The 16578-nt window shown below is 44.3% G+C and overlaps 1 protein-coding gene across 1 annotated transcript; it reads left to right on the top strand.

Moving 5' to 3' along the window:
* The first annotated feature begins 3460 nt into the window (after positions 1-3460).
* LOC129829548 (transmembrane 9 superfamily member 4-like) lies at positions 3461-16285 on the top strand. Its single transcript, XM_055891304.1, has 17 exons — positions 3461-3563; positions 5376-5489; positions 5609-5708; positions 5902-6058; positions 6225-6360; positions 7127-7250; positions 7557-7675; positions 8004-8186; positions 8422-8554; positions 8737-8818; positions 9122-9197; positions 9310-9393; positions 9604-9779; positions 13786-13849; positions 15456-15575; positions 15780-15869; positions 15979-16285. The coding sequence occupies exons 1-17, from the start codon at positions 3528-3530 to the stop codon at positions 16126-16128; spliced, it is 1944 nt and encodes a 647-aa protein (XP_055747279.1). The 5' UTR covers positions 3461-3527; the 3' UTR covers positions 16129-16285.
* The last annotated feature ends 293 nt before the right edge of the window (positions 16286-16578 follow it).

Here is a 16578-nt window from a genome sequence, read left to right as displayed (position 1 = left end):
GAAAAAATAGTATGGACTTCTCCATTGGGATGTCTATGGGAATTGTCTTTCTGGGCTCGGCGTCAGTTAAACTGTAGTATCGCCAGCAGTGTTGCCAACTAATTTTCAGGGGAAGTTGCTAGCGGCAGGTCTATTCGTTGCTAAAAGTTGCTAAATGACGTTGTCATTGCCTGATGACGCCATTACGTAATAACGTAAAACTGCGTCGTTACGTAGAATACACAATAACGTTACTCAAATTGACTGGCCATCTCGGCGAAAAATATGATTTGACATTTGTTAGTTTAGAAATGTTTGTTTTTTATCACATATTTTTATTTGTAAACGTAATTTAAACACAGCACATTTTATATGATCAGATATTTGTATTTTTAAACACAACACATTGAATTTTTGAACAATTACACATTATTGAAAAATTACATTTTATTTATTTTCTTTTTAACTAGTAAACCTACACATTCTGAACAATTATAGTTTTAAGCAGTGTATTGGTAGTTAACATGCTACCTAACTGATCAACAATTATAGGTACAAGCAAATAACAAGGTACTGTATATGCTATCTTATTGAACAAGCAACTTAACTCAAATAATGATGTATACGCTAGGCATCTCTCTCCAGCTCTCTGCAGGTTGTTGTGCTGCTTGGCTGGATAGCTGCTTACTGGTTTCCTCCAGATATTGCCACTGTTCTCACTCACACTGCAGTACACACTGCCACCATCAGCTGTGTGTCTCTGCCAGTTCCAGAAAGTCCACTCCTTGCATGCGTACTGTAAATATGATGAATCATAGATTGGCATGGAAATACACTTCATCTTCACTGTCCAACTGCATTGTCACTGAGCTGGAACCAGCAGAAGTGGATGGAGTGGCCTTAAAGCTGTATGCTGCTGTGGTGCCAAACTGCTGCAGAACACCTGGTAGTTTATGCTGGTAACAGGTTTCACCAGCCAGCTTCAGTCCATACCGCACCAGTAGAATGGAGTTGAGAGTGTGCAGTGACATTCTATTTCTTAACTTTGACTTGACCACACTCATTTGGCTGAATAGCCGTTCAACCTCCACATTTGAGTGTGGCAAGGAGAGGGCAGCGAGTGCAGATTTGCACAGGTCTTCAAATGGATTTGACCCGGAAGAGTCCGTGTAGTTATTGACTTCACTCCAAAACTCAACTGTATTTTCATTTGAGTCCCACCTAAACAGATGGATGATTCTCCATTGGGAAACAATTTGATTATTTGTTTGGGGCTGGTACCCCAGTAGCTCAGCTACTTTAATAATTTCAGTGGTGCCTTTATTGTGCTTTAGCTTTTCCTTAAAACTGAACAAGGCCATGTTCCACAAGGCTTCTAGGTTGTCTGGGAGCCTTGCTTGCAGCTCCTTGCTTAAAGCAACAACGTAGTTGATGCACCGTCTTCGAATGTCCTTTTGGTCCTCTGGCTCAAGACTGAGTTGGTACACCGTGCTCTCGAAAAGTTACCCAAGGTATGGTGATGGACTGAGATGTCTATCAATGGCATCCTTCAGGACATCCATTTTTGCCATAGGGTTGACTACTCTGCTGCAAATCGATGTTAAGAGGTGTACCAGATTGCCCAAAAGCTAGACAGGATCTGTTTGCTCCTCCCTCAAATGACTTCACTGCAACTTGTCCCACGTACAAGTTGCAGTGAAGTCATTTGAGGGAGGAGGATTAATTACAAGAATGTCAGGTAGACATAGTTGGTCTTGTCCATGTGCATGGCATGGAGAACATCCACCATGTAACAATGCTCCCTGGCCTTGGTCAACTCAAAGTGGAGTTTCAGTTCTTCCCACTGGCTCAATATACGAGTTACTCGAGTCAATATACGAGTCAATATACGGCTCAATCGATAGCCAACGTGTGGCACACTTTGGTGATCTGCAGGGGTTTCTGGCCACAATTAATGGTGGCATACACTGCTTTGTACACCTCATGCTATTTTGGAGAAATGGAAAACCAGTTGTAGGTTTCCCTGATTAAGTACTCCACACTCCTAGGGATGGTTTCTTTGGATGCTGCACAGACAGCCAATTGTAAAGAATGGCACACACAGGGGATGAGTACCAAATTGGGCAATGCACATTCTTCCTTTAAAATCTTGTGCACCCTGTTGTGCACCCCAGTCATCATGGACGCATTATCAGTGCCAATACCCTGAAGATTTTTTTTTTTTTAAGTTCTCAAGAAACTCAACTACCGCCTTTGCTATTGATCTGGCATCGCCCCCCTCCAATTCAACCAGCCCGAGAAATGTGGACACAAAGGTTATTTTTTTAGCACTGAAATACAGAATCACCACACCCAGGTATTTCGAGACACTGACATCAGTGGACTCATCCAAAAGGAGACTGAACTTCTCATCCCCCCACATCTGATGTTACCTTTTGGAGAAAATAAGGAGCCAGTACTCCCCTAATCATTTCTGTGCACTTGGAAGTTTGTTGCTGCCTTTGGGGATGCTGCCTTTGGGGATGATTGTCGGGCATTCTTGCTGCCACAGAATCTGAAAAGGCAGCATCCCCAAAGGCAGCCAATGCTCCGCAATGGCCATTCTGCGCTTTTGTGTAACAGTATAGCTTCCGTCCCTCTCCTCGCCTTCATCCAGGGACCCTCTGCACATATCGACAACAGCCACCCTCGAAGCATCATTACCCATCGGGCCACAAAAGCCACGGCCCTTGCAGAGCAAGGGGAACAACTACTTCAGGTCTCAGAGCGAGTGACGTCACCGATTGAAACGCTATTAGCGCGCACCACCGCTAACTAGCTATCCATTTCACATCGGTTACATTTGCAGTTATGCACTTTCTTAACCAACTGTGGTAATGTAGACTGCGTTGCGGGGTTGTACGGTTTTGATTTATTTATATGCTTTGCTGTAGCACAATGTTTTTTGATGTCATACATTTTTGCAAGCATATCTGATTTGCAGTACACACAGTATGCCCAACAATCATCCCCAATTACTGGCTTCAGCCACCCTTTAAATTCAGGTACTCCCACTCTTTTCTGTACTTCTGGCTGTACAATTTTGATTGAGACATGTTGATTGATGTTATAGGTTCTGTTCAAGATCAAACATTCGTGACAACTATATTCATTGGGTTTTGCTCGTCGAACCCGTACTACTGCTGCTGCAGTCAGCCAACAATGATTTGAAATTGCTGCTGGCTGAGCCCCTGCTGCCGACGTCACTCACAATGCACTTTTGCAGCCAGGCACTGAGTGCGTGACAGAGAAAATCGTTTTTGTGTCATTTAGAGGGAAAATGCGTGCATTTTAGCGTTTGAGTCACTTTCAAAAGTTGCTAAAAGTTCCAAATACATTATTTAAAGTAGCTAAATTTGTTGCTAGGTGCTGTTTGAAAAAAAAGTTGCCAGGGTAGTCTGAAAAGTTGCTAAATCTAGCAACAAAATTGCTAAATTGGCATCACTGATTCGCCAGTCTCCTCTGTATGACGACCGGGGCGAACGGATACTAGTTCCTTCACGTCACGAATGACACGTGTATTCAAGATGGCGGCCGCGGCGATGGTAAGTGGGAAGGAATACAATTTTGTTCTTCAAACATCTGTCTGTTTTCACTGTCTACCTTCAACTATAAGCATATTGTTGTGTTATTCTTTATATCCGAGTTTACTTTATTAAATGAAGTTAAAAGTTATGATTTAACGGTATTTAAATGTGGTGTCTTTCTACATTGTTGGTTTGTCAATGGTGCAAAAGTGCTAGTAACGTTGTAGGCTAGTGTTGACGACGCTAACCAGCTAACTTGTCAAATGTGTTTTCAAGTGTAAATCCACAATACAATAATGTTCCTTAGTAATTACTGTGTATGTTGATCAGAAAGGAAATGTATTACGGTTGACAGTTAACAGTAATACTTGACTTCGTAGCCCTTGGCTTTGGCGTAGCTGGGCTGTTATCTGTCTAGCCAACAACATACTACAGAAATGTAAGGTTAACTAACTAACTTGGCTCGTTATTTAGTCTGAAATCATTATCTAACATTAGCTACGCATACGCTTTCTAAACGTCGTAGCAACTGGGAATGCAAAGCAGGTCGTTTTCATGTGCTAGTTGGCTAGTTCGAGCACCAGAGCCAGTTTAGCTAGCTAACTTTACATGGTTAATGCTAACTATGCCATGGTTCGCTAGGTAGAATGTGGCTGGCAACTAGCTAGGTATGTATTTCCGCGTTGATAGGTCTAACGTTATTCTATTATAGTAGCCAAAGACGAGCTCCTTGATGAGTATCAATGTGGTGTATTTAGTTGACATTCCTATCAAAACAATTAACTAGTAATGTCACCTAGCTATTTAGCTAACGTTAGCTAGTTAACGTTAGCTATTGTGAGTGTGGAGATTTTTTACTCATTCTTATACAGAGAGGTAGCTAACTAAGACCTGTAGCTGGCTAACAAATTAATCATTTCAAGCGAGATTAATACGATAACTTCGGCTACATTGGGTTGTTTGGTTTTGTTATTGTTTTTATCAACATGTATATTTTCAGTGTTTAGACGTTTCACTGCTATCACAGAATGTGCATGCTCGTCCACCACCCACCCCCATAACAAATGCAGAATAGTTATGGTCTGATTAGAGTCATGGATACGGTGGTTTTACAAGCACTCAGACAGGAAAGGAAAATCCAGCTTGACTGGTGTGACATTTAGTTTTAGTAAGAGACCTATGTTTGCCTGCTAAATCTTGAGCTCTCTCAATCTGAGTGAAAGGGATTTATATAGCCTACACCCATGTCACTTTCCGTTACTACTCCCTGTTGCTAATATTTAGGATTTATTGCACAGGGCTGGTTTGCCGTACACAGATTGAGCCTCCTGGATGAAAAGCACTTTCAATGCAATTTCCCCATCTGTACATTTTTTGTTGTCCAGTACTAGGTTTAACCTGGATCTGGGAACCCTGGTTAAGGTGACCTCCAGCTGTAAAATTGTTTTGTTCTAATAATTGTCATGCAGTGTTATTGTAACACCCTTAAGCATACACTAAATAATTCACAAGATCATGTTGAGATATTAAGGTGTTTCTATACCCTCAGTGGCCTGTGTAGGCCTACGGTCTAGCCACTGTAACTGGTTAGCTGTGCCATACTGTAGGTCCATGCCAAGTACAGTCTCAAGGTTTTGTGTAAGTGATTGAGTCATTTTGGATTGTGCTTGGTACTGTGCACCAATAAACCTCAAACATTTTAATCTGATCACCATCATCTCAGGTTGAAAAATGTGTCTCACTTTACATGACCGAATGTGTCTCCACTCTCCATTGATTACCCACTTTGGAAATTGAGTATGTGGCAAGTAGTCCGTTTGTGTGTTGCAGGCGACGTGGTTGGCCCTTCTGCTGTTGTCCATGTTGCCTGGAGGAGTACAGGCCTTTTACGTGCCTGGAGTTGCTCCAATGAACTTCCACCAGAACAGTGCTGTAGAGATTAAGGTAAGCTAAGCAGAAACGTTGTCCTGCTCCTAGCCTTTTTATCTTTAATCAGCAGTCAGGCAGTCAGTCACTCAAATTAATGTGCATATTGATCCCCCCCCCCCCCCCCCCCCCCCCAGGCCGTGAAGCTGACCAGCTCCCGGACTCAGCTTCCCTATGAATACTACTCCCTGCCCTTCTGTCTGCCTGATAAAGTGGTCTACAAAGCAGAGAACCTGGGTAAGTAAACATCTCTCTCTGCTCTCCTCTCATGCAGATGTCTTGTGTCGCTGTTTGGAATGTTTACAGTTTGCTTCTGTACTGTGTTTATTTGCTGATGATTTGTCTTTGTATGTGATTTATAATAATCTGTTGCACCTCAAGGCCCTCACCAAGAAGTACTACTGAGATTTGTTATTCTGTGTGTGTGCAGGGGAGGTGTTACGCGGGGACCGTATTGTCAACACCCTGTACTCGGTACTCATGACCCAGGACAGGAAGTGTGAGGTGGTTTGTGCCAAGATGAAACTCAACGTACAGCAGAGTAAGCTGGTGGCTGAGCGAATTCAGGAGGAGTACTATGTTCACCTGTGAGTTCACTTTCCTCATTACTCTTTATCACCTTTTTAAGAAACACTCAGCATGCCTGTGAATCATCTACCATTGGATCAATACAATTAGGCAGCGCATTTGTCAGGTAACTGTGTAAAATGCTGCTGTATGGTCCATGTTAATCCTGTCTATAAACTCCCACAGCATTGCGGACAACCTCCCAGTGGCTACGCGGCTGGAGTTCAACCCCAACATAGAGGCAGGGGCTGAGGACAAGGAGGTGGTGAAGGATGTTCAGTTTGAACACGGCTACAGGTTGGGCTTCACTGACAACAACAAGGTACTGAACCTCTTTACAAGGGCATAACTAAAGGATGGAGAGAGAGCATGGACACATCTGAATGAGATTAGGGGAGTGGAACGCTGAATCCTTCTATTTGACCCCCTACACCTTTCAGGTGTAAAGAAGTGGATAAAGACAGCAGGGTTTTTTCTAGATATAAAATTAGTTTTTCTAGAACCGATCTTGTTGGGCTGGGGATCTTAACATTTTTCAGCTTGAGGCCCAAATGACAACTTGACCGTCCACCCGAGACCCAACTCGTCCTTCAACGACCCAAATTCATAAACAATTCTGTGTGATTATAGATAACTCACAATCCTCTCACATGCCCAGGGCCTACTTTGGGTCCCAAGTCAAACCATAGTTTAAGAAACCCTGCTTTAGGGTGTTTTGTATTCTGTTCTCTCTGCTATAGTTCTACCTACACAACTACCTGTCCTACAGTATGTTGTCTCTCTGCTATAGTTCTACCTACACAACCACCTGTCCTACAGTATGTTGTCTCTCTACTATAGTTCTACCTACACATCCACCTGTCCTACAGTATGTTGTCTCTCTACTATAGTTCTACCTACACATCCACCTGTCCTACAGTATGTTGTCTCTCTGCTATAGTTCTACCTACACAACTACCTGTCCTACAGTATGTTGTCTCTGCTATAGTTCTACCTACACAACCACCTGTCCTACAGTATGTTGTGTCTCTGCTATAGTTCTACCTACACAACCACCTGTCCTACAGTATGTTGTCTCTCTGCTATAGTTCTACCTACACAACCACCTGTCCTTCATCATCTACTACCACAAGGAGAAGCTGGAGGAGGGGGAAGAGCACAACTACAGAGTTGTACGTTTTGAGGTGGTTCCCCAGAGTGTCAAGGTGGAGGGTAAGTTAGTGTCCTTTCTGCTGTACGAACGGGTTATATGAGCCCAATAAACACAGTGACAAGCATTCAAAAATACAGGAGTGGAGGTTGCTGAGGGGAGGACGGCTCATAATAAGGTCTGGAACGGCACGAATGGCTTCAAACGCATGGAAACCATGTTGATACCGTTCCACCTATTCCACTCCAGTTATTACCACGTGCCCCTCCTCCCCAATTAAGGTGACACCAGCCTCCTGTGAAATACAGGGTGTGTTTCTATCCTTCCCCTTCTATATGTTAATTCTCTCTGTATGGATCCCTCTGCAGACCTAAAGGCGGCTAATAAGGGGGCATGTACCCTGCCCGAGGCCACTAACTCAGCTCCTCAGGAGATTGACCCCTCCAAGGACAATGACGTTCTCTTCACCTACTCTGTCCGCTGGGAGGTAAGAGGCACAGCCCTTTATGTTCCATCTTTAGGTTTTTAGCAATGGCAAAGATTTTAGATTTTCCTTTGTAAAATGTGAAACGGTGTGATGCACTTTAAATAGAATGTGACTTGACTTAGCTGGCTACTTTGTTGTTAATGGACCTCTTCACTGAGGAATGCGGTTATTTGTTTTTGTTAAATATATTTTTCTTAATTTGCTAAGCTCCTTGATTGTGTAATTGCTTGTTTTGTAATGCAAGGTTCTCTAGATAAAGAGCCTGTGGTCTCATTAGGATTTCCCTTCCTAAAGAAATAGAAATGGACCCCGTTTGTCTGCCCTGTAGGAGAGCCAGGTGAAGTGGGCATCTCGCTGGGACACCTACCTGACCATGAGTGACGTGCAGATCCACTGGTTCTCCATCGTCAACTCCGTGGTGGTGGTCTTCTTCCTCTCTGGGATCCTCAGTATGATCATCATCAGGACCCTGAGGAAGGACATCGCCAACTACAACAGAGAGGATGACATAGTAAGAGACCCCACTCACTCTGCTAAATATGACATGGCTTTGGCATTTGACATCACTTTGTGTCTGTAGCTGCAGAGAGAGAGAGAGAGAGACTCAGTTAAATAAGTGTGAGACTGCAGAGATTTCTAAATGCGACATGTTGTGTTCACCCTCCCGAAGAAAAGTATTTGCTTCTTCATGTTGTGTGAATGAATGTGGGTAGTGACTGTAAAATACCAATGTCTGTCTTCGTTAGGAGGACACCATGGAGGAGTCAGGCTGGAAGAACGTCCATGGTGATGTGTTCAGACCTCCACAGTATCCCATGATCCTCAGCTCTCTGCTGGGCTCAGGCATACAGCTCTTCTGCATGATCCTCATCGTTATCTGTGAGTGGGCTGTAAACAGGACTCCTAAAACCTCTTCAAAAGTACTCGATCTACCAACTGGCATTTTCATCAAGGACATGTAATGTCTGGATATGGGCCATCCATCACAACTGGAGATGAAAGCGTGGTAGTGTGTGTCTCTGTGACATGGGGCTGAAGCTGCTGTGTTATCTGTCCTGTAGTCGTGGCCATGTTGGGGATGCTGTCTCCTTCCAGTAGAGGGGCGCTGATGACCACTTCCTGCTTCCTGTTTATGTTCATGGGGTAAGACAGGAGAGAGTCGCCCTCCTTATTTCTCTTGCCCAATCCCAAATGGACCCCTAAGTACTTGTGGACATTTTGATAAGTATAAGCAGTATGGGGGGACTTCCACCTAGCTTGTCAGAGGGTGTGGTGGAGCAAGCGATTTTATATATTACTTACACCTATCAAATCCTCTCAGATATCCACACAGAAATGGGGTGTAGTATAGTGCCTCTGGGTCCATTTGGGATTGGGCCTCTGGCTGTGGTCTGTCTGCTCTCTATACGCCGTGGGAGAGTCATCCGTATGACTTTTCTCTTCCAGTGTGTTCGGTGGATACTTTGCTGGCAGACTCTATCGCACGCTGAAAGGTCATCGCTGGAAGAAGGGAGCTTTCTGTGTGAGTACTACAAATGGACACTATCAATGGATAATGCTGTATGTTTAAGCAAACTTAGTGTCCTGTTGCCTACTGTTGATGTGGGACTGTTTGTCCTCCGCTCTGCCTACAGACGGCCACTCTGTACCCTGCCGTGGTCTTCTGCATCTGCTTCGTCCTCAACTGTTTCATCTGGGGAGAGCACTCGTCTGGAGCCGTGAGCTAGCTAGTCTCCTACACTGTTTAACATCAACACATTCACTATATATAGGGACACTGTTAAACATCAACACATTAACTCACCGTCATAACTAGGACAGGTGTTGGTGTCTACCTCACAGCATAGTAAGGACTATATCTCTTAGTTGAAATAGGACTGTGATGTCTTGTGTTGACATCAATCACACCATCTCCCCTCCCTCCTCAGGTCCCCTTCACCACCATGCTGGCTCTACTCTGCATGTGGTTCGGTATCTCCATGCCGCTGGTCTACTTGGGCTACTACTTTGGCTTCCGCAAGCAGCCGTACGATAACCCCGTCCGCACCAATCAGATCCCTCGCCAGGTGCCTGAGCAGCGCTGGTACATGAACAAGTTTGTGGGGTGAGTGTACTTGTCAAGCCTGCCTACTGCTATGTTCTACAGCAGTGGTTCCTAAACTTTTTATAGTCCAGTACCCCTTCAAACATTCAACCTCCAGCTGTACCCCCTCTAGCACCAGGGTCAACGCACTCTCAAATGTTTTTTGTCATCATTGTAAGTCTGCCACACACACACTATACGATACAATTATTAAACATAAGAATGAGTGTGAGTTTTTGTCACAACCTGGCTCGTGGGAATTGACAAAGAGCTCTTATAGGACCAGGGCACAAATAATCATATAAAAATAATCAATCATTTTGCGCTTTATTTAACCATCTTACATATAAAGCTTTTGTTCATAAAATGTTTTGAATAACTCACCACAGGTTAATGAGAAAGGTGTGCTTGAAAGGATGCACATAACTCTGCTATGTTGGGTTGTATTGGAGAGAGTCTCAGTTTTAAATCATTTCCCCCACACACTCTGTGCCTGTATTTAGTTTTCATGCTAGTGAGGGCCGAGAATCCACTCTCACATAGGTACGTGGTTGCAAAGGGCATCAGTGGATTAACAGCGTGATATGTCAAGGCAGGGTACTCTGAGCGCAGCCCAATCCAGAAATCTGGCAGTGGCTTCTGATTTTAAATAACATTTTCACAGAACCGCTTGTTGGAATTTCGATGAGGCTCTCTTGTTCAGATATTGGTAAGTGGACTGGAGGCAGGGCATGAAAGGGTTATATAACGTATCCAGTTGTTTGTGTCATCCGTTTCGGGAAAGTACCTGCGGAATTGTGCACCCAACTCACTCCGGTGCTTCGCTATATCACATTTGACATTGTCCATAAGCTTGAGTTCATTTGCACACAAAAGAACATATGGAAAGACCTGTCTGTTGTCTTTGTTAATGCAGACAGAGAAGAGCTCCAACTTCTTAATCATAGCCTCAATTTTGTCCCGCACATTGAATATGAACTCAGCAAAAAAAGAAACATCCCTTTTTCAGGACCCTGTCTTTCAAAGATACTTTGTAAAAATCCAAATAACTTCACAGATGTTCATTGTCAAGGGTTTAAACACTGGTTCCCATGCATAAACAATTCATGAACATGCACCTGTGGAACGGTTGTTAAGACACTAACAACTTACAGACAGTATTTATTATTTATTTTTACCTTTATTTAACTAGGCAAGTCAGTTAAGAACAAATTCTTATTTTCAATATAGGCCTAGGAACAGTGGGTTCACTGCCTTGTCCAGGGGCAGAACGACATACTTTTTACCTTGTCAGCTCGGGGATTTGATCTAGCAACCTTTCGGTTACTAGTCCAATGCTCTAACCACTAGGCTACCTGCTGCCACGGTAGGCAATTTAAGGTCACAGTTATGACAACTTGGGACACTAAAGAGGTCTTTCTACTGACTCTGAAAAACACCAAAATAAAAATGTTCATGGTCCCTGCTCATCTGTGTGAACGTGCCTTAGGCATGCTGCAAGGAGGCATGAGGACTGAAGATGTAGCCAGGGCAGTAAATTGCAATGTCCGTACTGTGAGACGCCGAAGACGGCGCTACAGGGAGACATCGTCCTCGCAGTGGCAGACCACGTGTAACAACACCTGCACAGGATCGGTACATCTGAACATCACACCTGCGGGACAGGTACAGGATGGCAACAACTGCCCGAGTTACACCAGGAACACACAATCCCTCCATCAGTGCTCAGACTGTCCGCAATAAGCTGAGGCTGGACTGAGGGTTTGTAGGCCTGTTGTAAGGCAGGTCCTCACCAGACATCACCGGCAACAACATTGCCTATGGGCACAAATCCACCGTTGCTGGACCAGACGGGACTGGCAAAAAATCACTGATGCATCACAGTTTTGTCTCACCAGGGATGATGGTAGGATTTGCGTTTATCGTCAAAGGAATGAGCGTTACACCGAGGCCTGTACTCTGGAGCGGGATTGACGTGGAGGGTCCGTCATGGTCTGGGGCGGTGTGTCACAGCATCATCGGATTGAGCTTGTTGTCATTGCAGGCAATCTCAACACTGCGTTACAGGGAAGACATCCTCCTCTCTCATGTGGTAACCTTACTGTAGGCTCATCCTGACATGAACTTCCAGCATGACAGTGCCACCAGCCATACTGCTCGTTCTGTGCGTGATTTCCTGCAAGACAGGAATGTCAGTGTTCTGCCATGGCCAGCGAAGAGCCCGGATCTCAATCCCATTGAGCACGTCTGGGACCTGTTGGTTTGGAGGGTGAGGGCCAGGGCCATTCCCCCCAGAAATGTCCGGGAACTTGCAGGTGCCTTGGTGGAAGAGTGGGGTAACATCTCACAGTAAGAACTGGCAAATCTGGTGCAGTCCACGAGGAGGAGATGCACTGCAGTACTTTATGCAGCTGGTGGCCACACCAGATACTTACTGACTTTTGATTTTGATTCTGACCTCCCCCCCCCCCCCCCTTTGTTCAGGGACACATTATTCAATGTCAGTCACATGTCTGTGGAACTTGTTCAGTTTATGTCTCCGTTTTTGAATCTTATGTTCTTACAAATATTTACATGTTAAGTTTGCTGACAATAAATGCAGTTGACAATGAGGACATTTCTTTTATTGCTGAGTTGCGGAGAGTCCCTGTAATCCTAGATTATGATCATTCAGGTGAGAAAAAACATCACCCAGATTGGCCAGTCGTGTGAGAAACTTGTCATCATGCAAGCGGTCAGACAAGGGAAAATTATGGTCAGTAAAGAAAACTTTAAGCTCGTCTCTCAATTCAAAAAAACATGTCAATACTTTGCCCCTTTATAACTAGCGCACTTCTGTATGTTGTAAAAGCGTTACATGGTCATTGCCCATATCATTGCATAATGCAGAAAATACACAAGAGTTCAGGGGTCTTGCTTTAACAAAGTTAACCATTTTCACTGTAGTGTCCAAAACATCTTTCAAGCTGTCAGGCATTCCCTTGGCAGCAAGAGCCTCTTAGTGGATGCTGCAGTGTACTCAAGTAGCGTTGGGAGGAACTGCTTGCATGCGCGTTACCACTCCACTATGTCTCCCTGTCATGGCTTTTGCTCCATCAGTACAGACACCAACACATCTTGACCACCAAAGTCCATTTGATATCACACAGCTGTCCAATACTTAAAAATAAAAAAAAATCCTCATGTCGTCCTGGTTTGCAGAAGTGGATGTCTTCCTTAATTGACCCCCCATAAACGTAATGGACATATACCAGGAGCTGTGCCAGGCCCACCACGTCTGTTGACTCATCCAGCTGTAACGCATAGAATTCACTGGCTTGTATGCGAAGCAGTAATTGTTTCAAAACATCTCCTGCCATGTCACTGATGCGTCGTGAAACAGTGTTGTTTGAAGTCATTGTCTGTATAGTTTTTTGGGGGCCTTTCCCCCCAGCGTTGTCCCAGCCATATCCACGGCAACAGGAAGAATTGAAGTCCTCCACAATAGTATGGGGTATGCCTGTCCTAGCCACTCAGTAGCTCACCATATAAGATGCTTCTAGCCACTGCTTATTAATGGTATCTGTTGCTTTTATACATGTCTTACTACTCAAAAGTCTTTATTTTCTCTCAAACTCTGTGGCTTATTTGTCCTGTTTCTAAATGTCTGTGAAAGAGTGAAGGTTTCCCACGAGAGAGAAGGTTAATGTGATTGGATGTTAATTATTTGACTAGGCTACCTGTATATGACATTGTGTTATTTCGCTGAACACTAGAGGGTTTCATTTTATTTTTGACAGTGAAACAAGGCTACTCAGGCGAGGAAAAAAACTCACCCAAATGTATAGCCCCGTTGGAAAATATAAATAGACTGTTTGAAAATGTGAAGAAAAATAGTTGTATTTTAATGTGAATCCCATTTTTTTATTTGGCATACCCCCGTTTGGAAATACCTGCTGGGGAGCAAAATGTTTCCTCATGTCCAGTCACACAACTTGTCATTAAATCACTGTTAATCCTAATGCAGTGTCATTTCCTCTTTCCAAAGCATCCTGATGGCTGGGATTCTACCGTTTGGTGCCATGTTCATTGAGCTCTTCTTTATCTTCAGTGTGAGTAGAAGTCCTTTCCTATAGCCTGTTCTCTTCTAGCCTGTTGAACTAGGAGTGTAGAGGGGAACAGGAGGAACTGTCGTAGGTGAAGTCGATCAAAAATGGATCTTGTTTATTACAAGTGACAACAGGGAGACATCCCAACGGACTTTAGTATAAACACTTGTGAGTGTTCATTTTTTTCGATTTATTTTTTTAGGCCTATTTTAACAATGGAAAAAGCTTTTGTATAAATTTTATTTTACATTGATACATGCAAGGATATACCATGACATTCTAAATAATCTAATAAAACAACAAACTTTAGAATGTCGTTTTTATGTACGGCACATTGAACTACCTCCGATGTCACATGGCCTTGACACATTACCCACTATCTGCTGTGGTGGCATTTTGCTTCACTCTGATTGGTCAAGAGAGTACAGCAAAAAATATGTTACTTTTTACTTTTTAGGGCATTTCGACTAGCTGATATTATTCGAAAAGCCACAGCTGTTCTGTAGACACCAAACCAAAAAAGCAGTGACAGCCAGCTGCTACAGATTCTGTTGTATTACTGGTCTCCGTTTTGACACCACATATTGTCTCGTCTTTTCTCGGTGTCGGATGCTTTACGTCGTGCCTAAGAAAAGCCCTTAGCTGTGGTATATTGGCCATATACCACATCCTCTCGTGCCTTAGTGCTTAGTCGAAACCTGGGATTCCTACTTTACTCGTAACATTACTGTCCTTTACTTTCATTGAGAAATATCCTCAACTTTGTCGCGCTCGTCAGAACTTCCTTAATTCGCTGGTATGGAAGAAGTTGTGCTCTCACTATTAGTACGGGGAGACCAGGGGAAGTTGTAACATTCAGAATTAGTCTATATTAGACCTGTTTTGGGTTAGTGATCATTTGTACAGTTGTCTCTTTGTCCTCAGCAGGGATTTTTATTCTTCACCATTCTGAATGTCTTAAACGGCCCAGTATTGGTCGCAGAATTTTTTTTTAAAATCTGTTCTGAGTCTAACCCATGTCTCTGCTGTACGTGTTCGGAGTCTAACCCATGTCTCTGCTGTACGTGTTCGGAGTCTAACCCATGTCTCTGCTGTACGCGTTCGGAGTCTAACCCATGTCTCTGCTGTACGCGTTCGGAGTCTAACCCATGTCTCTGCTGTACGCGTTCGGAGTCTAACCCATGTCTCTGCTGTACGCGTTCGGAGTCTAACCCATGTCTCTGCTGTACGCGTTCGGAGTCTAACCCATGTCTCTGCTGTACGCGTTCGGAGTCTAACCCATGTCTCTGCTGTACGCGTTCGGAGTCTAACCCATGTCTCTGCTGTACGCGTTCGGAGTCTAACCCATGTCTCTGCTGTACGCGTTCGGAGTCTAACCCATGTCTCTGCTGTACGCGTTCGGAGTCTAACCCATGTCTCTGCTGTACGCGTTCGGAGTCTAACCCATGTCTCTGCTGTACGCGTTCGGAGTCTAACCCATGTCTCTGCTGTACGCGTTCGGAGTCTAACCCATGTCTCTGCTGTACGCGTTCGGAGTCTAACCCATGTCTCTGCTGTACGCGTTCGGAGTCTACGAGGTGTCGTCTGACTGTAAATCCATTCTCTGCAGGCAATCTGGGAGAACCAGTTCTACTACTTGTTTGGTTTCCTCTTCCTGGTGTTCATCATCCTGGTGGTGTCCTGCTCCCAGATTAGTATTGTGATGGTCTACTTCCAGCTCTGTGCAGAGGTGAGTCGGGGCCCTGTTGTGTGGCTGCTATGTGTATATGGGGCATTGCATCGTGAAAGCATTGAGGGTGAACAGAAGTTCAGAGATGTTAAGTTCTCAACCACAGTAGTTCGGTAGAACTTGATAGAGACGGGAGGTCTAGTAGTATGATTGGTGAGTTGTGACGTCACAGACACATCCACCTGTGTGGTCTGTCTCCTGCAGGACTACCGGTGGTGGTGGAGGACCTTCCTGGTATCAGGGGGCTCAGCCTTCTACGTCCTTGTTTACGCCCTTTTCTACTTTGTCAACAAGGTAACCGTGGAAGACGTTTTGAGATGAAGTTTTGAGATGAAGTTTTGAGTGCTTAGATTGGCTGGTAGCTGTCTTAACAACAAGTTGACGTTGTGTTTCTCTCTTCCAGCTGGACATTGTGGAGTTTATTCCTTCCCTGTTGTACTTTGGCTACACGGCTCTCATGGTCCTGTCCTTCTGGCTCCTCACGGGGACAATCGGCTTTTACGCAGCATACATGTTCATACGGAAGATCTACGCTGCCGTCAAAATCGACTGACTTTTGTTTCAGCTGTTTGTTTTTTTTTGCCACATTTATTTTTTGTTTTTTACATTTTTATTCTTTATGTCCAACAAGCACTGGCTTGTGTGTGTTTGTGGACGCAAGGACGCGTAAGGTGGTGTTTGTGGAACAGTGACCGATTTCCCCCCCCCCCCCCCCGCCCCCCGTGGGCATGGAGAGATGACAGTAAGATGGCGCAGCTTGCAAACTCAACGATCTTCCTCCCTCTGTTATTGGATGTCCAGAGACTTCCTCTCGGAAAGTCAATGTTTTCTACTGTGTTTCACCTTGTACACACAACATGGGCCAAAGCATGTCAAATGAAACCGTCTCTGTATGTTTTACTGTCTGCTTTTGGAGCAAGCCTGGGTTCCACAGGAGGACTCAAGTGCATTGGTTCAGAATTTAACTTTATCGTTTTAAAATCAGTAATATTTTAGTCTGACT

This window comes from Salvelinus fontinalis, chromosome 31 (genome assembly GCF_029448725.1).
Source record: "Salvelinus fontinalis isolate EN_2023a chromosome 31, ASM2944872v1, whole genome shotgun sequence".
NCBI lineage: Eukaryota > Metazoa > Chordata > Actinopteri > Salmoniformes > Salmonidae > Salvelinus > Salvelinus fontinalis.
The sequence above is the reverse complement of the archived record's forward strand: the minus strand, read 5'-3'. Positions and strand labels throughout refer to the sequence as shown.

What these genes read in the sequence shown, in the direction of transcription:
- LOC129829548 (XM_055891304.1), top strand. Translation starts at nt 3,528, where the DNA reads ATGACACGTGTATTCAAGATGGCGGCCGCGGCGATG. An exon ending in TTCCTGTTTATGTTCATGGG is followed by an intron (nt 8,819 to 9,121) that starts GTAAGACAGGAG and finishes TTTCTCTTCCAG; the next exon opens with TGTGTTCGGTGGATACTTTG. An exon ending in GGAAGAAGGGAGCTTTCTGT is followed by an intron (nt 9,198 to 9,309) that starts GTGAGTACTACA and finishes CTCTGCCTACAG; the next exon opens with ACGGCCACTCTGTACCCTGC.